This window comes from Somniosus microcephalus, chromosome 10, assembly GCF_052327205.1.
Source record: "Somniosus microcephalus isolate GS21.2 chromosome 10, FLI_Smic_1.0, whole genome shotgun sequence".
In the NCBI taxonomy this organism is placed as follows: Eukaryota; Metazoa; Chordata; class Chondrichthyes; order Squaliformes; family Somniosidae; genus Somniosus; species Somniosus microcephalus.
Window position 1 is genome coordinate 66,484,960 of NC_140996.1, and position 23,971 is coordinate 66,508,930.

The window sequence follows — 23,971 nt, forward strand, 5'->3', positions numbered from 1 at the left end:
ACAAGTGGCAGATGGAATTTAATACAGAGAAGTGTGAGGTGATGAATTTTGGCAGAAGGAACAGGGAGAGGCAATATACACTTAATGGCACAGTTTTAAAGAGTGTGCAGGGAGCGAGGGACCTGCAAGTTAATGTGCTTGATCCCTGAAGGTAGCAGGACATATTGAGAGAGTGGTTAGCAAAGCATATGGGATCTTGGGCTTCATAAATAGAGGTATTGAGTACAAAGGTAGAGAAGTTATACTGGACCTTTATAAAGCGCTGGTTAGGCCACAACTGGAGTATTGCATCCAATTCTGGCCACCACACTTTAGAAAGGATGTGAAGGCCCTTGAAAGGGTGCAGAGGAGATTTACCAGAATGGTTCTGGGGATGGGGGAGCTTAGCTACAAGGACAGGTTGGAGAAGCTGGATTTGTTTTCATTAGAGCAAAGGAGGTTGAGGGGTGATTTGATAGAGGTGTACAAGATTATGACGGGTTTGGATAGGCTAGACGGGGAAAGGCTGTTCCCACTAGTTGATGGTACACAGACTAGGGGAGACAAATTTAAGGTTTTGGGCAAGAGATACGGGGGTATGTGAGGAAAAACTTTTTTATGCAGCGAGTGGTGATGACCTGGAACTCGCTGGCGACGGAAATGGTGGAAGCGGAGTCACTCAATGTTTTCAAGGGGTGACTGGATAGGCACTTGAGGGAAATAAACTTGCAGGGCTACGGGGATAGAGCAGGGCAATGGGACTGACTGGATTGCTCTACAGAGAACCGGCACGGACTCGATGGGCCGAATGGCCTCCTTCTGTGCCGTTATGACTCTATGACGTCATGTTCTGCCTACTGTACATACTTCTGGCACACGCTCCCAGCGCCGACGCTACCGTCCTCAGCAAGATGGACCCCGCCAGAATTGTGCATGCGCTGATTGGATGCCATTTTTGACCCAAAGCAGCATCCATATTGCCCAAACAACCGGCGCTATGCAATCGAATTTCTAGGCCTATGTATTTACTTTTTACAAAAACAATGCAAAAAAAATAAATTATTTTAGGAGAATTTTTTTTTTGGCACAGATGAGTCTACAAGGGACTGGAAACTGATCTGGATTATTTAAATGATCTCCAGTGTGTATCTCGTTTTTGGGTAGTCTGTTATCACACCTTTAAACTTTATAAGGCTCATCTTCTTTAAACGTCAACTTAGTACTGTACGTCTGCATTTTTCCCTCCAATTTTTCTCCCCTTGAGAAGACATTGGCCCAGATATTCTGATCGCAGGCCTCCCGTGGGTGGAGGGCTGCGTTCTGGAAAAATCTGCACCCTTACCTGAGGGCTCCCGGAAGGCGCAGAGTTCTGCTGCTGGGCCTCCAAACTGCCAGTGTGCAGGGCCCACGTATCCCAGAGGCGCAGGTAGTTCGCAGCGTCCCTGGGATCACGTGGGCCTTGGGGAACCAATCAGAGAAGGGAATCTCCCTTCATACATTTGACAGGAAGATCAGGCGCAAGAATTGTAAGTCTTTTCTGCGGGCGGAGGGTCTCCCAAAAGTGGAACTCTCCGCCCGCAGAGGCCGTGCTCCCTTTCTTGACAGATTGGAAATGCCGGTTTCCAGCGCATGCGCAGTGCCTGCCTGAAACCGGCATTTCCGACCCATAGGGATCGGAATATCCGGCCCAATAACTTATAATAGGGTACAACTCAGTTGGCATTGGCAGCCCTTCAGTACAGTGCCTACGTGGCCATTCTTGTGTTGGTAACTATTAAACTTTTTAGGCTATCAACCCAAGCTTGAGCCTGTCCTCGACCTTTCCAGCAATGGATCACTGAATAGTAATCTGGACAGGGTACATTGGCTGATATTTTGTTTTCCCTTCTCCCTAGCTCAGGGTAATGAGACCAATCATGTTGCCCCTACTGCTGCCTTGACCAAGATAATTTAACTCGGCACAGATCAGGGATGGGCTCTGGAAACTTAATGGTCTGTTTGCTCAGTTCCATACCAGGCAGTGCATTTTCCATCTAAGCCATTGGGAGAGGTGTTGTATTTACTGTTCAGCTATTCCATTGGCATCAAATGTTTACTGAGTGATTAATGTGTTTGTGGTTTGACATGCTGAGCAGTATATTACTAGAATCCTTACATCAGGATAGTTTGTACATTGCATAGAATTACATGTAATGTACAGCACAGAAGCAGGCCATTTGGCCCAACTGCCCCTTGCTGGTGTTTATGCTCCACACTTTTAGATCACAATTACTTATCTTTAATGTTTCTGTTCCAAGTTGTAGAGTCCAAATATATTGAGCATTTCTGGGAATTAATGTTCTTGAATGTTTGACAACTAAAATCCTTTGTATAGCTTTTACTATTTGATACTGTGTACTTAACAGAAAGCCAGCTCTAAGAAAGTGCGCCTTTCAGGATACGGTGTTGAACTTGCTATTAAAAGTACAGAATACAAAGTGGTGGATGACACTCAGCTTGAAGGTATGAGTTTTATTTTTAATTCTATACACATAATGTGTTCAAGATTAATTAGTTGAAGGAAATACTTTAATTAGACCTTTTTTCTGTTGTACTCTTCTTGCTGGGGCATGTTATGTCACCTTCTCATAAAGTACCAAGTTCCATGTAAAGTCCTGTGGTTTTAAAAAAATATGTAGCTACCAGTGTCCCCTCTAACCTGCGCGCGGCCGTACAGCAACTGGGATGGTACTGCGCAGGCCGCTCACAAGCTGTTCCCCCTGAGATACCGCGCGTGTAAAAAAACATTTTGAGGGAACATTGGTAGCTCATAACTCATTGTGAGATAAGTGGAAAGCACTGACTACAGTAGTGCCATTGACTGCAATCGCATTCATGTTCAAAAGTAGAGTTATCAAATCTGGGGAAAGCAAGAGAAGTTAAAAGTATTTTTATAGGTCATTGTCACATTCAAGCTTCACACTTTTTGAAATGCAGTGACCGTTATGTTGGTAAATATAGCAGTCATTCTTCACGAGCATCATCTCACGCATAGCAGTCAGATGAATAGCCAGTTAATTCATGATTTAAACTGAACAGGCAGAAAAGAGCTTGGTTTAACATCTCATCTGAATGATGGCACACATAACAATGGAACACTCCCTCAGCACTGCACTGTAGTGTCTGTATTAATTACTAGCTGGAGTGCCCGGCGGTGCCGAAGGTTTTCTGAGGGCATGTTGTTGTTGGAAGGGACTGGGGGGAGAAGAGAGAGATGAGGGGGAGAAGAGAGAGACTGGGGGGAGAAGAGAGAGACGGGGGGAAGAGAGAGAGAGAGAGACTGGTGGATTTAGTTCGGGATTAGCCTGGAGAGGGGGGGGAAGGAGCGCCTCAGGCCTGGCCCGATCGACCCCTGCGAAGGAAGGAAGGAAGGAAGAAGGCGAGCTCTCCCTCCCTGTCCCACCCCCTCACTCTTTCTCTCCCTCACCCTCTCTCTCTCCCTGCCCCTGTCTCTCCTGCTTTACTGTCTCTCCCTCCCTCCCCTCTCCTCTCCCTCCCTGCCCCTCTCCTCTCCCTCCCTACCCCTCTCCTCTCCCTCCCTGCCCCTCTCCTCACCCTCCCTCCCCCCTCTCTTCTCCCTCCCCCTCTCCTCTCCCTCCCCCTCTCCTCTCCCTCCCTGCCCCTCTCCTCTCCCTCCCTGCCCCTCTCCTCTCCCTCCCTGCCCCTCTCCTCTCCCTCCCTACCCCTCTCCTCTCCCTCCCTGCCCCTCTCCTCACCCTCCCTCCCCCCTCTCTTCTCCCTCCCCCTCTCCTCTCCCTCCCCCTCTCCTCTCCCTCCCCCTCTCCTCTCCCTCCCCCTCTCCTCTCCCTCCCCCTCTCCTCTCCGACCCCCCTTCTCCTCTCCCCCCCTCCTCTCCTCTCCTCTCCCTCCTCTCCTCTCCTCTCCCTCCCCCCCTCCTCTCCCTTCCCTCCCCCCCCCCCTCTCCCTCCCTCCCCCTCTCTCTCTGCCTTTCCTCAGAGCCCGGACGCGGTGAGCCGAAGCCTCCATGTGCGGACCAGCGCCTCAGGGCCGGCCGGTGCGCGGCCTAGCGCGTGAGGCCCGGCCGGACTCGCCTTAGCTCAGGTCGCGCTCCGGGCCGACGTTGACGCGCGCGCTGACTCCCGCCCGCCAGCCTTTACTAAGATGGCGGCGATGGCTACGCTCGGCTCAGTTCCGCGCCGCCAGCCTTTACCAAGATGGCGGCGATCGCGGGGCGGGGCGGGCAGTGCCTAGCTCGGGCGTGGCTGGCGAGGAGAGGCTGAGGCTTCGAGGCCTGAGGCCTGCAGGCAGCTCATCCACCGCCGAGGGGGGGAAAGGCCGAGTCCCCTTTGCAAAAGGATTTTTTTTTCTTTTAAAAGCATCTTTTTTTTTGCTGGAAATCTATATTTACACGCAGAAATTGGGAAAAAGATATCAATAGTTAGGAATCAAGATGGCGGCCAGTCACCTCAGCTCAGAAGGATTAGGCCCGCCCACACACGCAATGAAATGCCCCCCGTGACGCACTGATTGGTCAACCATCAGGTTAATCCCCTGTACGATTGGTCAACCATCACATCACTCAACGCTAATGAGCGGAATGTTGCTGTTTTTTGAACCTTTTTTGTATACTGTCCGAACAATTTTTGTCTGACCAAAAAGTACTGTCCGAACAATTTTTGTCTGACCAAAAAGTAAATACGCCTATTAGACTCCCTTAATGATAAGCTTTCTTTTGATATAACATATCAGAATCACAGAATCACAGAAACCCCACAGTGCAGATAGAGGCCATTTCGGCCCATCGAGCCTGCACCGACACATATCCCACCCGATCCCCGTAACCCCTACACCAACACATATCCCACCCTATCCCCGTAACCCCATGTATTTAATCCCCCTAACACTAAGGGTCAATTTATCATAGCCAATCAACCTAACCCGCACATCTTTGGACTGTGGGAGGAAACCGGAGCACCCGGAGAAAACCCACACAAACACAGGGAGAATGTGCAAACTCCACACAGACAGTCGCCCGAGGCCGGTACGCTCTATAACTTTTGATTGTATAGCTGGACAGAGACAGAAAGACAAACAGACAGAAAGACAGACAGATCAACCGTTTTATATACATATATAGATATGCTGAAATCCTGGTGTGGGATCGAAAGGTGATCTGTCTTGGTGATTGAGGAAATTTAGATTGTGGAGAGGAGTTTTGGCAAACTTCTGTTTGTTTTGTATTTGCACATTCTGCTTATTTGGCTTTATCTTTATCTTAATAGCTAGACTGGGGGATGGGTGTTGTGGGGTGGGAGTAGTTTTTCATAGCTCACACTGCAGATTAGTTTGCTTGTAAATTGTAGAAAACAGTGAGTAGGTTATATCTCTTCCACCCCCCCGCCCCCTCACACCCGCTAATCTGAAGCTTAATGTTGGGCTAGCATGCCTATATTACAGACTCACTTTTACATTACAGAATCATAAAATTTACAGCAGAGATGGGGGCCATTCAGCCCATCACACCTGTCCTGGTGTCAGCATTTCGATGGGAGTAATGCGCTTTCCTCACATCCTTTTATATTCTTCCTTTTCAAAAATGTATCTAATTCCTTTCTAAATGATGTTACAGTCTCTGACTCAATAGTCATTTATGATAAAATGTTGGATGTTCTAGTAGTCCTCGAAGGAAACTATTAAACATAGAATATAGGAGCAGGAGTAGGCCATTCGGCCCCTCGAGCCTGCTCCGCCATTCAATGCGATCATGGCTGATCATCCAAGTTCAGTACCCGGTCCCTGCTTTCTCCCCATACCCCTTGATCCCTTTAGCCTTAAGAAATATATCCAACTCCTTCTTGAATCTATTTAATGTATTGGCCTCTACTGCCTTCTGTGGTAGAGAATTCCACAGGTTCACCACTCTCTGGGTGAAGAAATTCCTCCTCATTTCTGTCCTAAAAGGCCTACCCCTTATCCGTAGACTGTGATCCCTGGTTCTGGACTCCCCGACCATCGGGAACATCCTCCCTGCATCTAGTCTGTCCAGTCCTGCCAGAATTTTATAGGTTTCAATGAGATCCCCTCTCATTCTTCTAAACTCCAGCGAGTACAAGCCCAATCGTCCCAATCTCTCCTCATACATCATTCCTGCCATCCCAGGTATCAGCCTGGAGAATCTTCGCTGAACTCCTTCCATGGCAAGAATATCCTTCCTCAGATAAGGCGACCAAAACTGCACACAATACTCAAGATGTGGTCTCACCAAGGCCCTGTACAACTGCAGCAAGACATCCTTGTTCCTGTACTCAAACTCTCTCGCTACGAAGGCCAACATACCATTTGCCTTCTCAACTGTCTGCTGCACCTGCATGCTTACCTTCAGCGACTGGTGCACAAGGACACCCAGGTCCCGTTGCACTACCCCTTCTCCCAATCTATTGCCATTCAGATAATAATCTGCCTTCCTGTTGTTGCCACCAGAGTGGATAACCTCACATTTCTCCACGTTATATTGCATCTGCCATGCTTCTGCCCAATCACCCAACCTGTCCAAATCATCCTGTAGTTTCTCGGCATCCTCCTCACAGCACACACGCCCACCCAGCTTTGTGTCATCTGCAAATTTGGAGATATTACATCTAGTTCCCTTGTCTAGATCATCATTAATATATATTGTGAATAGCTGGGGTCCAAGGACCGATCCCTGCGGTACCCCACTAGTCACTGCCTGCCACTGGGAAAAAGACCCGTTTATTCCAACTCTTTGCTTTCTATCTGCCAACCAGTTTTCTATCCAAGTCAATACCTTGCCCCCAATCCCATGTGCCTTAACTTTACACGCTAATCTCTTATGTGGGACCTTATCAAAAGCCTTCTGAATGTTCAAATACACCACATCCACTGGTTCTCCCTTATCTATTTTACTAGTTACATCCTCAAAAAATTCCAGTAGATTAGTCAAGCATGATTTACCTTTTGTAAATCCATGTTGACATTGTCCGATCCTGTCACTGTTTTCCAAGTGCTCTGCTATTACATCTTTTATAATGGACTCTAGCATTTTCCCCACTACCGATGTCAGGCTTACTGGTCTGTAATTCCCCGTTTTCTCTCTAGCACCTTTTTTGAATAGTGGGTAACATTAGCTACCCTCCAATCCATGGGTAGTGTTCCAGTTTCCATCGAAGGTTGGAAGATGATCAGCAATGCATCTACTATTTCTAGGGCCACTTCCTTAAGTACCCTAGGATGTAGATTATCAGGCCCTGGGGATTTATCGGCCTTCAATCCCATCAGTTTCCCTAACACATTTCCCTACAAATACTGATTTCTTTCAGTTCCTCCCTTTCATCAGACCCTATGTTCCCCAACATCTCTGGGAGGTTATTTGTGTCCTCCTTTGTGAAGACAGAACCAAAATATGTATTTAATTGGTCTTCCATTTCTTTGTTCCCCATTATAAATTCCCGTGATTCTGACTGCAAGGGACCTACGCTTGACTTCACCAATCTTTTTCTCTTCACATATCTATAAAAGCTTTTACAGTCAGTTTTTATGTTCCCTGAAAGCTTACAGAATCACAGAAATCACAGAAACCTCACAGTACAGATAGAGGCCATTTCGGCCCATCGAGCCTGCACCGACACATATCCCACCCGATCCCCGTAACCCCTACACCAACACATATCCCACCCTATCCCCGTAACCCCACGTATTTAATCCCCCTAACACTAAGGGTCAATTTTTATCATGGCCAATCAACCTAACCCCGCACATCTTTGGACTGTGGGAGGAAACCGGAGCACCCGGAGAAAACCCACGCAAACACGGGGAGAATGTGCAAACTCCACACAGACAGTCACCCGAGGCCGGATTCGAACCCGGGTCCCTGGCGCTGTGAGGCAACAGTGCTAACCACTATGCCACCGTGCTGCCCTCTCATACTCTCATACTCTATTTTCCCTTTCTTAATTACTCCCTTTGTCCTCCTTTGTTGAATCCTAAACTGCTCCCAATCCTCTGGATTACTGCCTTTTCTGGCCAATTTATATGTCCTCTCCTTGGATCTTATGCTATCCCTAATTTCCCTCGTTACCCACAGTTGAGTCACCTTTTTTATTTTATTTTTATGCCAAACTGGGATGAACAAATTCTGTAGTTTGAATGTTTGCCATTGCCTATCCACCGTTAACCCTTTGAGTGACATTCCCCAATCAATCCTACCGAACTCGCGCCTCAGACCATCGTAGTTTCCTTTATTTAAATTCATTCTCACTTCCCCCTTTGTTTTTTTAGTGAGAATCCTGAGTTTATGGCCCCTCATGCCCAATTTGCCTGGAAAGGAGGGGTACGGCCCAGTTGTTGTGGTCCATGTCAGGATCAGTGACATAGGGGAGAAGTCCTGCTGAGGGAGTATCGGGAGTTGGGAGTTAAATTGAAAAGCAGGACCTCAAGTGTTGCAATCTCCGGATTATCATCAGTACCACTTGCTAATGGGCATAGGGATAAACCGATCAGGAAGGAGTGGTGTGAGAAGGAGGGATTCCATTTCATGGGACAGTGGTACCAGTACTGGGATAGGAGGGAGCTCCACCTTTGGAATAGGCTGCACCTGAACTGGGATGGAACCAAGATCCTAGCAGAAAGGATAAATAGGTTTGTAAAAAGTACATCAAACAAATAAATGGTTGGGGAGTGGGGTTCAGTCAGAAAAAATAGTAAAAATGATACTAGAAAGATTTTTTAGAAAGGGATAAGAGCAGAGTTCAGGTCACAAACAGTGATATAGATACTCCAGATGAAGGGAATACTAAAAATATAAAGTAGTTACAACAGGAGTGACAAATACGAAACATGTTAAGTTAAACGGTGTGAGAAAGACAGTATCAGGGCGGAGGACAGACTAGGGTCTCTTGTCCAAATAAGAGTTCTTTATACTAACGCATGGTGTTCTGGACTTTTTACATGCAGATAGCACCCTCTGGTGGTAGCTATTGTATAGCAGTGTTAGTATACAGCAGAGGTCATTTGACCTAGTTCCTGCCTTGACCCTGGAAGTAGTTTCCCAGGAAGAACCTGACTGAGTAATGGAGAATCTTCCATGAGGGATTCCCAATCTAGTGCCATCTCATCTCATTTTCACAAATTTGTTCAAGTAAAGCTTCAAAACAGCAAACCGGCTTCTCGAGGAATTATTAGAATAAGTGTTTAACTTGCTGGATAACTAGATAGGAGCACGTCTAGCGAGACCAGTACAGTGAAAAGATATTGCTTTTGGCCTAGCATATGAAGAGCGGAGCAGCAGGAACTCAGAGTAGGCCATCACGACAGAGCCAGCTTAAGTCTTCACCTTGTACACCACACTTCCCTCACATCAACATGTCAGAAGATAATACCAAAAACGCTACTCAGCGAGTAGAAGACCTTAAACAGTCAGACGAAACTGTAGAATGTGACAATCGGTCTATAAGCTCCGGTTACTACAGATCGCAAGCTGGTTCACGGTCATCAGGTGGTTCTAGAGTAAGCATGGCCATCGCCAAAGCACGGGCTAAGCTAGAAGCAGCTCAAGCCAGAGCTGCGCATGCCGACGGAGAAATAGAAATAAAAGTAGAACAAGCTGAACTCCAAGCTGATCAGGCCCGTTTCCAAGCTGATCAGGCCCGACTCCAAGCTGACCAGGCCCGTCACCAGGTTGGACGCCAGGCTGAACAGGCCCGTCTCCAAGCCACATTAGATGCTCTGCAGCAACAAAAAGAGATAGATGCTGCATTAGCTGAGGCACAAGTATTCGAGGCAATTTTGGAGGGAGCTGATCCCGAGACAGCTTACAAACCTTTAATTCACGTTCCGCGGCAGAGTCGACGACAGCGCACCAAAGATTATGTGAGCGACCATGCCGACATACAGTTTACGAGAGAGAGGGATGAAGACCCGCACATCTCTACAGACACAAGCACTTCATATCACATGCCCCAAGTTGCTAACCAAGGTCAAAGTAGACAGCGTGCCTCAAGCCGCAGAATCTCCCCCAGCAGAACGGAAGACACGGCGCAGAGGAATAGAACGCTGAAGAGAGAAAGTCAGCAGCAAACCCCCTTTCGTTTCCTTGAGGCCCCCAACAGAGCCCCTACTCAAGGCAACCCTGGCACAGGTCCCAGCACCTACGACCTTGCCAAATACCTTGCACGCAGCCAGCTGGTGACTACAGGGTTAACCAAGTTTGATGACAGGCCAGAGAATTATTGGGCTTGGAAGTCCTCCCTCCACGATGCCATATCGGGCTTAGACCTGTCGGCAGGGGAAGAGCTTGGCCTCCTTATCAAATGGCTCGGCCCAGAGTCTGCCGGACAGGCACGCAGGATAAAAGCGGTCAATGTGGGACATTCGCCAGCGGGGTTGAAGATGGCTTGGGCGAGGCTGGAAGAAAGCTATGGCTCGCCTGAAGCCATTGAAAGGGCTCTCTTTGACAGGTTGGAGAACTTTCCGAAGTTGACAAATAAGGAACCCCAGAAGCTCCGCGACCTTGGAGATCTGCTGTCAGAACTCGAAGCCGCAAAGCAGGATGGCTACCTAACCGGCCTATCGTACTTAGACACTTCCAGAGGGGTAAGTCCCATCATTGAGAAGCTTCCATTTAACCTGCAGGAGAAGTGGATATCGTATGGGTCAAAGTTCAAGCTAAAACACAACGTTACCTTCCCACCATTCTCTGCGTTTGCCAAATTCATCCGTAAAGAAGCCAAAGCCAGGAACGACCCCAGCTTCAACCTCTTCGCCTCCCACACAGCACTTGCCAGAAGAGACAAGTTTGACAGACATGGAAAGACACCAATATCTGTCCACAAAATGCAAGTGTCTTCAACCGAGAACACAAAGGATCAGAAGAAATCTGAGGATATGAGCAAACAATGCCCCATCCACAACAAGCCGCATCCATTAAAGAAGTGCAGAGGCTTCAGAGAGATGTCCCTGGATGATCGGAAACAATATCTTAAAGAGAACTCTATATGTTTCAAGTGCTGCTCTTCCACGAACCATCTCGCCAAGAACTGCAAGGTAGATGCAAAATGCACAGAATGTGAAAGTGATCGGCACATTTCAGCACTCCACCCAGGCCCAGCTCCTTGGAAGTCAGAGTCGCCTCCTCCCGCCTCAGAGCACGGCGGGGAGAGAGAGGGAGCTGCCGGTCCGGAGATTACATCCAAGTGCACCGAGGTGTGTGGAGAAGCAGTGAGCGCAAGAGCATGCTCCAAGATATGCCTCGTTAACGTGTACCCTGTAGGACATCGCCAGGAATCTGAAAAGATGTATGCCATACTAGACGAACAAAGCAATCGTTCTCTAGCAAGATCCGAGTTCTTCAACATCTTCAAGGTCAAAGGAAGTCCGTCGCCTTACACGTTGAAGACGTGTGCTGGACTTTCAGAGACAGCCGGCAGGAGGGCCTGCGGTTATGTTGTTGAGTCAGCCGACGGGAAGATTAGCCTCCCCCTTCCTACACTCATCGAATGTAATCAAGTCCCCGACAACCGTTCTGAGATTCCCACTCCGAATGCAGCTCATCACCACCGTCATCTGAGACGCATTGCAGATGAGATCCCACCTCTTGATCCAGATGCAGGCATAGTTCTGTTGTTGGGAAGGGACATCCTGAGGGTATATAAGATAAGGAAACAGATCAACGGTCCACATGACGCCCCTTTCGCCCAAAGGCTAGACCTCGGCTGGGTCGTTGTTGGAGACGTGTGCCTCAAGGGCGCTCACAAGCCATCTCAGGTGAGCACACTCAAGACTTCCATCTTGGAGAATGGTCGTCCAAGCTACTTTACCCCATGCAGTAGTGAGAGAGAAGTTCAGTCATATGGTCCAGCCTCAGAACCCCCCAGCGCTGATCTCCACAGACAGCACACAGATGGTGCTCACTGGAGAGAACCCGGGTCAGTCAGTCTTCTGTCGCACCGCCAATGACCACAAACTTGCTCCATCGATCGACGACATGAGATTCCTCCAGATTATGGACAATGAGGTCTCTCGTGACAGCTCTAACAGCTGGGTTGCACCCTTACCCTTCCAGAACCCCAGACGACGGCTGCTGAACAACAGGGAGTATGCCTATAATCGTCTTAACTCACTCCGTCGCACACGAGAGAAGAAGCCGAAGATGAAAGCACACTTCCTAGAGTTTGTCAAGAAAATGCTTGTCAACGATCATGCAGAGATAGCTCCTCCACTTCAGGAAGGCCAAGAGTGTTGGTACCTCCCTTCCTTCGGAGTCTATCACCCCAAAAAGCCGGAACAGATCCGCGTGGTGTTTGACTCCAGTGCACCATATCAGGGAGTCTCTCTCAAAGACGTACTCCTCACAGGGCCCGATCTCAACAACAGCCTCTTGTGGGTACTCATGAGATTCAGGAAAGAGCCCGTCGCCATCACTGCCGATATCCAGCACATGTTTCACTACTTTGTGGTGAGAGAAGACCACAGAGACTTCCTCCGCTTACTGTGGTATTGCGACAATGACCCCAACAGAGACATTGTGGACTACAGAATGCATGTCCATGTCTTCGGGAATAGCCCGTCCCCTGCTGTCGCCATATACGGACTGAGGAGGGCTGCCAAGGAAGAAGACGACGACTTTGGCAGTGATGTGAGAGGGTTCATTGAACGAGAGTTCTATGTCGATGACGCACTGAAGTCATTCCCGACCGAAGCAGAGGCCATCAGTACCCTCGGACGAGCTCAGGAACTACTTGCACTATCCAACCTCAGGCTGCACAAGATAGCCTCTAACAGACCAGCAGTGATGGAGGCATTCCCCCCTGAAGATCGTGCTAAGGACGTCAAGGATCTAGACCTCTTCACTGATGACCTCCCCCTACAGCGTAGCCTAGGAGTGTCTTGGAACATAGCAACAGACACGTTCACGTTCCAAGTCTTAGATGACAAGAAACCCATCACATGTAGAGGGGTGCTCTCTACAGTCAACAGCCTATATGACCCTCTCGGCTTCTTAGCCCCTGTCACCATACAAGGCAGGCTGCTCCTCAGGGAACTCTCCACACGCGCTGAAGAGTGGGATTCACCTCTCCCTAAAGAGATGGAAGCAGAGTGGGACAGATGGAGAGACTCACTCCAAGACTTACAGGAGATCCGAATACCTCGCTCCTTCCTATACGTCCTTCTCTCCCTCAAATGCCCAATTCAAAGAGCTTTGTGTCTTTGCAGACGCATCCGCTAAGGCCATTGCAGGTGTGGCTTATCTGAAGGTCAGCACTCAAGATGGACAAAGCAAAGTTGGCTTCGTCTTTGGTAAGGCCAAGTTGGCACCCCAGCTAGACCTCACCATACCCAGATTGGAACTGTGCGCAGCAGTATTAGCAGTTGAGATTGCAGAGTTCATAGAAGAGGAGATTGATCTGAAGTTCGACAGCATCACATATTATATAGACAGCAAAGTGCTGCTAGGATACATCCATAACCAAAGTAGATGGTTCTACGTATACGTGAACAACAGGGTCCAACGTATTCGACAGTCCACATCCCCCGACCAGTGGAGGTACGTCCCCACAGACCTGAACCCAGCTGACCATGGGTCTAGATCTGTAACAGCGTCCCTTCTCAGCAGCAGGACTTGGCTGTCAGGACCTGCTTTTCTTCAGAGTCCGTCCCCGCACTTCTCTGAAATCAATGAGTCATTCGACCTACTCAACCCTGTTTCTGACTCCGAGATACGCCCACAAGTCACAGCGCACGTTACTCAAATCTCTAAGGACCTGATGAGCACCAAACGCTTCGAGCGTTTCTCCAAATGGAACACTCTCATAAAGACGGTAGCACGCCTAACCCACATAGCTCGTACCTTCTCCCAGTCTACACAAGAGAGTAGCTGCCATGGGTGGCACATCTGTCGTAAGAGTCCCTCTGAAGAGGAACTCAAGAGAGCCAAAATCCTTGTGATGAAGAGTGTCCAACACGAGTGTTACTCAGAAGAGTTGAAGTGCATAGCAGCAGAACGCAACCTACTCCCTCACAGCAGTCTATGGAAGCTGCATCCTATCGTCAACACCGACGGACTTCTCAGAGTTGGGGGACGCATATCGCAGTCTCAACTAGGAACGAATGCAACCAACCCCATCCTCATTCCAGGTCGTCATCACCTGGCCACTCTGCTTGTGCGTCATCATCATGAGGCTGTGAAGCACCAGGGCAGACATTTCACCGAAGGTGCCATCAGAGCAGACGGCCTCTGGTTGGTTGGAGCTAAGAGATGTATCAGCGGCACGCTTTTCAAATGTGTCACCTGCAAGAAGCTCCGTGGGAAGACGGAGCACCAACAGATGGCAGATCTGCCAGCCGAGCGGCTACAAGTAGCACCACCTTTCACCTATGTAGGTGTAGACGTCTTTGGACCATGGAACGTGGTCTCACGCCGTACCAGAGGAGGACACGCCAATAGCAAAAGGTGGGCGGTGATGTTCTCATGTATGTCCACAAGAGCTGTACACATCGAAGTCATAGAAACAATGAGCGCCTCTAGCTTCATAAACGCTCTGAGAAGGTTTTTCTCAATTAGAGGCCCGGCGAAGCAAATACGCTCGGATTGCGGCACAAACTATGTTGGCGCTTGCAGAGAGCTGAAGATGGATGGATCCAGTTCCAACTCAGAGAGTGTGGAGAAGTATCTCCAAGAGCAGAAATGTACCTGGGTATTCAACCCACCTCACTCATCCCACATGGGTGGCGCATGGGAGCACATGATCGGCATTGCCCGCCGCATCCTCGACTGCATGCTTCTCCAAGGTAGATTGTCGTGCCTCACACATGAGGTCTTGACCACACTGATGGCTGAGGTCACCGCTGTGATGAATGCAAGGCCCCTCATTCCCGTATCTTCAGACCCGGAATCGCCCCTCATCCTCACTCCGGCCATGCTTTTGACCCAGAAGACAGGTGTTCCCCCTTGTCCTCCAGGAGAGTTTGGGGAAAGAGAACTCTTCAAGGAAGAATGGAAACGGGTTCAGAGTCTGGCAGACACGTTTTGGGGCAGGTGGCGACGGGAGTACCTCAACACACTACAGAGCCGACGCAAGTGGCAGGACAAGAGGCCAGATCTCAAAGAAGGAGATGTTGTCTTGATGAAGGACAGTCAGGCAAAAAGGAATGAGTGGCCTATGGCTATCATCGTGAAGTCCCATCCCAGCCAGGACGGGAGAGTGAGAAAAGTGGACTTGAGAGTCATCAAAGAAGGAACAGCAAAGGTCTTCTCTCGGCCCGTCTCTGAGGTGGTTCTTCTTTTGTCGCCAGAGGACTCCAGTGACAAGTAAAGTTAGGACTATGTGGAGTCGCTAACGACTCCAGACGGGGAGTGTTCTGGACTTATTACATGCAGATAGCACCCTCTGGTGGTAGCTATTGTATAGCAGTGTTAGTATACAGCAGAGGTCATTTGACCTAGTTCCTGTCTTGACCCCGGAAGTAGTTTCTCAGGAAGAACCTGACTGAGTAATGGAGAATCTTCCATGAGGGATTCTCAATCTAGTGCCATCTCATCTCATTTTCACAAATTTGTTCAAGAAAAGCTTCAAAACAGCAAACCGGCTTCTCGAGGAATTATTTAAATATGTGTTTAACTTGCTGGATAACAAGATAGGAGCACATCTAGCGAGACCAGTACACATGGAGTATAAGAAATAAATTGAGTGACTTTGAGGCTGATTTACAGCTCAGAGGGTATGAGATGGTGGCCATTACTGAGACATGGCTGTAAGTTGGGTGTGATTGCAAGTTAAATATTCCAGGTTATAAGGGCTTTAGAAAGGATAGAGAAACTGCAAGAGGAGGAGGGGGAGCCTTATTGATTACACTATTACAACATTAGTAAGAGAAGATATAGGTAAAGGAAAGCAAAAGGAATCAGCGAAGACCCTGCGGTTAGAATTGAGGAATAAGCGAGGACTTAAAACTGTAATGGGAGTTGTCTACAGGCTTCCCGATAGCAACAATGAAGTGGCAGAATGTATTAATTCATACATTAGGTAATCTTGTAGCAAAAGAAGAATTGTTTTAATGGGAGACTTTAATTTTCATATAGATTGGGAAGAGCAGAGTAGCTCAAGTCAGAAAGGTAGTGAACTTCTTGAGTGCATTCAAGATAGTTTTCTAGAGCAAAAGGTTCTAGAACCAACAAGATGGCAGGCCATACTAGATTTAGTAATGAGCCAGACTTAGTTAATAATCTAACAGAAAGGGAATAGTTACCTAATGGTGTTCATAATATGATTGAATTCAATGTTAGGTTTGAAAAGAAGAAAAGGGAATAGTTACCTAATGGTGTTCATAATATGATTGAATTTAATGTTAGGTTTGAAAAGAAGAAACCTAACACAGTTACTAAGATTCTAGATTTTGGGTAAGACTAACTTTAATGAGCTGATACAGAGACTGACGACAGTAAACTGGTCAACACTGTTATCTGGTAAAACTACAGATGAACAGTGGGAGTTGTTCGAAAAAGAAGTTGTTGTGTCCGTGTATAATAAGACACAGACTGCAGGAGAACGGTACAACAGGTGTTTACTCAACGTGGCTCACATTGGAACTGATCTGTACAGATTACTACTCAGTGATATATACAGGTGTGGTCGCTGCCGGTACTGCAGTATACATGAGCTGTAAAAGATAGTTCCCCCCTTAAAGGTATATACATTACAATTCCTCTCCTTTTAGATTAACAGTACCATAACACTCATTTAACAATTAAATATCAAACTAATTACAATTAACACTTTTAACATGCAACATTAGCTGAAAATAGTCTATTTATATATTCTGTCTTTGGTGAGGCTTCCTGATCCTTTCTGGATAGCGCCTTTCCCGAGTGTCTTGCTCTTGGTGCGGAGGCGATTCTGGCCCCCTGTCGTCGGTTGGTTCATCAGCTTCCGATGCTACTGTTTCTGGGGTAGATGCGACCTGTACGTCGGGTTCATCACCAGGTACGTATGGGCGAGGCATGGGGTTGACTTGTTCCTGTGACTCTAGGATCTGGTCAGCATGGCGTCTCACGATGCTCTCCCCAACGTCCACTGTGTACATTAGTGGGCCCTGCCGTGTGCATATCGTTCCTGGCTGCCATTTATTTGTTCGGTAGTCGCGGGCCAAGACTGGTTGCCCTACATTGAAGCTCCTTGTTGGCTTCTCATGGATGTGCTGGAATTGCTTACTCTCAACATCTCTTCGTACGTTTGGTCTGAGCAAATCCAGGCGAGATCTTAACCTTTGGTTAAAGAACATCATGGCTGGGACCTGGTTGGTGACTGCATGTGTTGCATTCCGGTAGGCGAACAGGAAATTGTCCACCTTGTGCTGCAGCGGAATGTTGTCATTGTACATAGCCTTTATTGCCTTCTTAAAGGTTTGTACGAACCTCTCAGCCAATCCATTTGTGGCTGGATGATACGGGGCGGATGTGTAATGCCTTACCCCATTCTTTTTCAAGAACCTCCAGAACTCTTCGGACACAAACTGTGGTCCATTGTCGGAGCAAATCTGTTCTGGCAAGCCATTCCTGGCAAAAATGGTCCGTAGGACTGCAATAGTTTTCTCCGTGGTGGTGGAGGACATTTTGATGACCTCAGGCCATTTCGAGTGCGCATCCATGGCTATTAAAAGCATTGAGTCCATGAATGGACCAGCAAAATCAATATACACCCGTTGCCATGGAGATGAGGGCCACTCCCATGGGTGTAGAGGGGCCTGTGGTGGTGCATTTTGGATTTTCTGGCATCCTGAGCAGCTCTTGGTCAGGTCCTCGATTTGTTTATCGATTCCCGGCCACCACACATAAGCCCTGGCTAGGCTTTTCGTTTTTACCCCTCCCAGATGACCCTCATGAAGCTCATTGAGCACTCTATCCCTTAACTTGGGTGGAATTACCACTCGGGATCCACACATCAACGTCCCCCGGCACACTGACAGCTGTTCTCTCCTTGTCGAGAATGCTGGCAACAGTGAGTCGCCATGTGCTGGCCATCCCTTCACCGTCAAATCATATACCCGAGACAGTGTCGGGTCATTTCGGGTTTCCTTTTCGATACAAGCGTTAGTTACTGGTAGGTATTCAACTATAGTCAAATGGAATATTTCGACAGGATCCACTGCTGGTGCTTCCTCCGCAGTAGGCAGTGGCAGGCGTGATAGCCCATCAGCATTTCCATGCTGTTTCGTGCCCTTATATTCAATCTCATAGTGGTGCGCCCCTAGAAAAAGTGACCATCTTTGTAGTCGTTGCACAGTCATCACCGGAATGCCCTTCTTCGGATTAAAAATGGAGACAAGAGGCTGGTGATCAGTCAGCAAGGTGAATTTCTGCCCGTGCAGATAGTGATTGAACTTTTTCACTCCCCACACTAGGCTGAGGGCCTCCCTGTCAATCTGGGCGTAGTTACGCTCGGCTGAGGTTAGTGATCGTGACGCAAAGGCTATTGACCTCTGTGAGCCGACCGAGAATTTGTGTGACAGCACCGCTCCAATGCCGTAGGGTGACGCATCACATGCCAACTGAATTGGTAATGCTGGGTTGTAATGGGCCAATACCTCTTTCGATGTGATTAGTGTTTTGCTCTTCTGGAAAGCTCGCCTACATTCGTCACTCCACTTCCATGGCACCCCAGTTTGCAGTAGGGTGTTCAGTGGGTGTAGTATTGTTGACAAATTTGGCAAGAACTTATGGTAGTAGTTTACCAGCCCGAGGAACGACCTCAGTTGTGACACATTTTCCGGTGCTGGAGCCTTGACTACTGCCTCAATCTTCTCTGGGGACTTATGTAACCCCTCTTTATCGATAACGTGGCCACAATACGAGATCTGTGTTCTAAAAAACTCGCATTTGGGGCGGTTAGCTCGGAGCCCATATTCCTGCAATCTAGTGAGCACCTGCTCCAGGTTGGCAAGGTGATCACTGTCATTTTCGCCCATGACCAGGATGTCGTCCAAATAACACTGGGTCCCTGGGATCCCTTGCAGGACTTGTTCCATTGCCCTCTGCCAAATAGCCGGAGCTGATGCTACCCCGAATACCAGCCGGTTGTATTGGTAGAGACCTTTATGGGTGTTGATTGTGAGGTATTTTTTTGATGCTTCTTCTACCTCCATTTGCAGATACGCCTGGGCCAGATCAATCTTAGTGAAGCGTTTCCCTCCAGATAGCGAGGCGAAAATATCTTCGATCCGCGGAAGTGGATATTGTACGGTGTGAAGGACCGGGTTCACTGTTACCTTAAAGTCCCCACAGATGCGAACCTTCCTTGGTTCCCCAGGTGTGCTGCTCAACGACTTTTTCATCACAGGGACGATGGGTGTAGCCCACTCGCTCCAGTCTACCTTGGACAGTACACCTGAACATTCCAGACTCTCCAGCTCTGCTTCGACGGCTGGGCGGATCGCATAAGGTACCGGTCTGGCCTTAAAAAATTTTGGGCTTGCGTTTTCTTCAATTTTAATCGTCGCTGTCATGCCTTTTAGTGTTCCGAGTCCTTGCTGGAATACTGCTTTCGCGTCAGTTAGGATCTTTGACAGTCGCCCAGGTGTGACGCCATCATCCTTTTTGTCAGCCACAGTCAGTGCCTGTATGGAATGCCAATCCAGTTGTATTTTCCGGATCCATTCACGTCCCAGTAATGGTGGTCCTCCATCTTGCAATACATACAGGTCTAGTTTTGGTGTTTCCTTACCGTTATATATAACGGTCACCCTTATTTTTCCTTTGGGGTAGACTTTTTGCCCCGTGTACGTCTTCAAAATAATTTTTGTGTCTCTCAAGGGTATGTGTGAGAATAGCCGCTCGTAGTCCCGTCGGTTTATGACTGTTAGGGCTGATCCTGTGTCCAATTCCATCTTTACCTGGACTCCTGCTATCTTGAGAGTGACCCAAATGGTTCGGTGATCCTCCGTTGTGATCACATTATGTAGTTTCAGACAACTCAGTTCCCTGCTTTCGGAGTCGTTATCACTCTTTTGTTCGTCTGAACTATTCTCCGTCATCTTATGTAGCTTCTTGTACTTTGGTAGGTTTCTTATTGCTGGTTTTCTTTCCCGACCTGCAGACTCGTGCTATGTGTCCTACTTTTCCACACTGTCTGCGCACTTTGTCTTTGAACCAGCAATCATTCTGGTCGTGTGTTGTTCTGCCGCAGCGATAGCACTTCTCTGTTCCATATGACATTTCGTTTGTGCCATATTCTTGCGGTCTCTGTTGTATCTCTGCAGCGCCCCGTGCTGCTGCTTCATATGATACCGCAATGCTGAAAGCCTTTTCCAGCGTAAGGTCCTTTTCAGATAAAAGCCGTTTCTGGGTTCCTTCGCTTTGAAGCCCACACACAAACTTGTCCCTTAAGGTATCTGCCAGTCCCGCTCCAAACTGGCAGTGTTTCGATAGTTTGTGCAGTTCTGTTAAATAATCAGCATTGCTTTCATCCTTATGTTGGTTCCGTTTGTGAAACTTGAATCTTTCTGCTATCAGCAGCGGTGTGGGGTTTAAATGTTCCTGTAGTATCGTTACTATGTCTTCAAAACTCTTTTCCATTAGCTTCGTTGGGGTTACTAGATTTTGTAATAAACCATATGTCTTTGCACCCATTAAATTTAACAATACCGATGCTTTCTTGTCATCTGACACCTCATTTGCCTTGCAGTATATCTGTATTCGTTCGACATATGTAGTCCAATCTTCGACTTCATTGTCAAATGCGGTGATACTGCCACTCTTCGGCATTTTGGGTGTGGTTTAAAATGGCGTCTCCCGCGCTTTCCTCCTCCCCCGCTGCTGCCAACGCCGCTCCCGGCGGTTCTCGTGGCAATGGCGGCGCCCGGTAGGTTTCGCGCGCTTCTCCTGCGCTGCTGCCAACGCCGCTCTCGGCGGTCCTCATGGCAATGGCGGCGCCTCGCGGGTTTCTGTGCGTCTCTCTCTCCCTCTCTTCGATGCTGCTCGGCCCCTGAACACCAGCTGCGCCCTGTGCGCTCTGCCCTCTCTCTCCCCCGTCGACGCTGCTCGGCCCTTTGCTGTGCCGCTCTGTCGGGCTCTAGCCCGCCGCTGTCCGGGAAGGGTCTGCGCACTACCTGTTGGCAGCCCGTTTTGCTGGACCACCTCGACTGGAAAGCCAAGCCTGGCTCTCGACAGCCTCCCCCGCAATTCTCGAGTCTCTGCTGGATGACTGGGTGGTTGCCCGTGGTCGACGCCCGAGTCTCTGGCCTTGACCTCCAATCCACTGATCTCCAGGAACGAATCCCCGGGAGGTGATGCAGAGTTGCAGGTAGGTTCGAACTTGCCTTGTCGCCAATGTTGTGTCCGTGTATAATAAGACACAGACTGCAGGAGAACGGTACAACAGGTGTTTACTCAACGTGGCTCACATTGGAACTGATCTGTACAGATTACTACTCAGTGCTATATACAGGTGTGGTCACTGCCGGTACTGCAGTATACATGAGCTGTAAAAGATAGTTCCCCCCTTAAAGGTATATACATTACAGAAGTTAGCTTAATACAGGATCAGTACATACCCCTGAGGGGCAAGAACTCTACTTACCAAATAAAACAACCATGGTCGACCAAAGCATACAAAAGTGTAAAGAATAGTGTAGATCCAGGGGGCTGGGAGAGATATAAAGAACAGCAAATGAAGACAAAACAGATTTTGGCCTGGAATTTGTGGTCGGGGTGACGTTCACCGTCATTCCGCCTTTGAAACAGGCCATAACCTCTGGATTTGGCGCATGGACTTGCGCATGTGGAAATCCTGAAGTTGCGCTCTGTCAATCACAGCTCCGACACAGGCTGCGCTGTGCCCGCCCGCCACAGAGCCGGCAATCTGTGTAATCACTCAAATCAGGGAAACTGATGAAAACTTCGGCTCCTCCACAGTAATTATGCTGTTAAATTCCCCACTAAAAGTTAGACCCAAAGGGATTAGTTGTAACTGGGGTTTTAACAGTGTATTGACTGCTAAACAAATGTTAAAGGCCTGGAAAACTAATTTCAATTTTGTGCAGTGTGAAATTTATCGATTTTAATAACAATTAGAATTTTTAAGAAACTTAAAAATGTTTACTTTTTTTGAAAGTTTTTTCATCTTTATTTCAGATTTGCCTTTTCCCCATGTGAGAGCCCCAATCTTTGTTTTGCTCTCTCTCTAACATTTTTAAAAGTTAAAATTTTAAGAGCTTACGAACCTCCTTGTTTGCTGTCTGTGAGAATTCTGCATTTTGATTGGCTGCTTGGACATCTTGTTGACATCACAGCAGCTTGCACAAGGGGATCCCCACTAACCTCCGTTGATTTTAATTGAAAGTCGGAAAACCCAAAGTTCTCGACACAGAAATCGCGAGATCCTTGTGCAAATTCAACAACAACAACAATAGCTTATATTTATATAGTGCCTTTAATGTAGTAAAACGTCCCAAGACACTGCACAGGAGTATTTTAAGACAAAATATTTGACATCAATCCACATAAGGATAAATTAGGGCAGGTGACCAAAAGCTTGGTCAAAGAGGTAGGTTTTAAGGAGCGTCTTAAAGTTCTGGACTAGTAAGTGCTGCAAAAAGGAACACGAAAAGAAACTTGCGAGGGATTAACACAAAAAGGTTTCACAATTATATTCGAAGACAAAGTGTAGTAATGTGGGCCTTTTAAAAATAGATGTGGCAAATCAAAATAAGGAAATAGCAGACTAGTTGAATAATTACTTTGTGTCAGTCTTAGGAACACATAGGAACGTAGGAACAGGAGTAGGCCACTTAGTCCCTTGAGTCTGTTCTGCCATTCAATGAGATCATGGCTGACCTGTGACCTAACTTCAGATACCCACCTTTGCCCCATATCCCTTAATACCTTTGGTTAACAGAAATCTATCAATCTCAGAATTAAAATTAACAATTGATCCAGCATCAACTGCCATTTGTGGAAGAGAGTTCCAAACTGCTACCACCCTTTGTGTGTAGAAGTGTTTCCTCACTTCACTCCTGAAAGGCCTGACTATAATTTTTAGTCTATGGCCCCTAGTCCTAGACTCCCCAACCAGCGGAAATAGTTTCTCCCTATCTACCCTATCAGTCCCCTTAATATCTTGAAAATTTCGATCAAATCACCCCTTAACATTCTAAATTCCAGGAAATACAACCCTAGTTTGTATAATAAAAACAGAAAATGCTGGAAATACTCAGCAGGTAAGGCAGCATCTGTGGCGAGAGAAACAGAGTTAACGGGGTAGATTTTCCTGGAGCCGTCAGGCGGGGTTTCAGGCGTGTGGGGGGGGGGGGAAATCCCGACACCATCCCGCCCAAAACCCGCCTCCACGTAAGTTTCAGAGGAGGCGGGTACCCGCCCCACACTGGGACCCGCTGACCCGAGGCGGGAAGGGATTAGTGCCAATTAACTGCCTGTTAACAGGTAGTTAACAGGCAGTTTTTAGCCTAATCCCTATTTTGAGGGGTGTCGTGTGGGATTCCCGACGGCTCCAAACCACGCCAGGTAAGAGCAGTCGGGCCGCCGGGTTGAAGGACTTGGAGGGGTCGCGATGTCGGTGTTCAGGTGAGTGATGGGTGCATAAGTGTTTGGTGTGTCTAAAGTGTGTAAAGAAGTTTAAATTACCTGTACTTACCTTAACAGCCTTTCTTCCTCTAGGTTTCGGGAGTCCATCACTCAGCCGACACTGAAAGCTGAATGGCTGCGATCTGTCAAAAGTGACAGCCTTCAGCTTTCATTGCCGGTGAGAGTTCTAACTGAGTCTGTGTAGAAGGACTCAGGTTAGAAGTCAGACTGTCAGTGTTTGACAGCTTCAAACAGCTGTGAAACACTGATATTTCATCTGTCAAGAACTCTTGACAGATGAAATTTCAGTCTGTGACGTCACCTGTTGCCGGGTGGCCCTTAATTGGCCTGCTGAGCCCACTGGGCGAGCTCAACAAGGTCAATCAAGGGAAAATCGCGCGGATT

The 23,971-nt window shown here is 47.9% G+C and overlaps 1 protein-coding gene across 1 annotated transcript in view; it reads left to right on the forward strand.

Annotated features, from left to right (window-relative positions):
- The window catches only part of LOC147111533 (UDP-glucose:glycoprotein glucosyltransferase 1-like), a 680,288-nt gene that overhangs the window by 131,997 nt on the left and 524,320 nt on the right, over positions 1 to 23,971 (forward strand). The window contains exon 7 of the mRNA XM_085999896.1: positions 2,385 to 2,481. Within this exon, the coding sequence (XP_085856022.1) occupies positions 2,385 to 2,481 (97 nt within the window). The remainder of the gene's footprint in view (positions 1 to 2,384; positions 2,482 to 23,971) is intronic.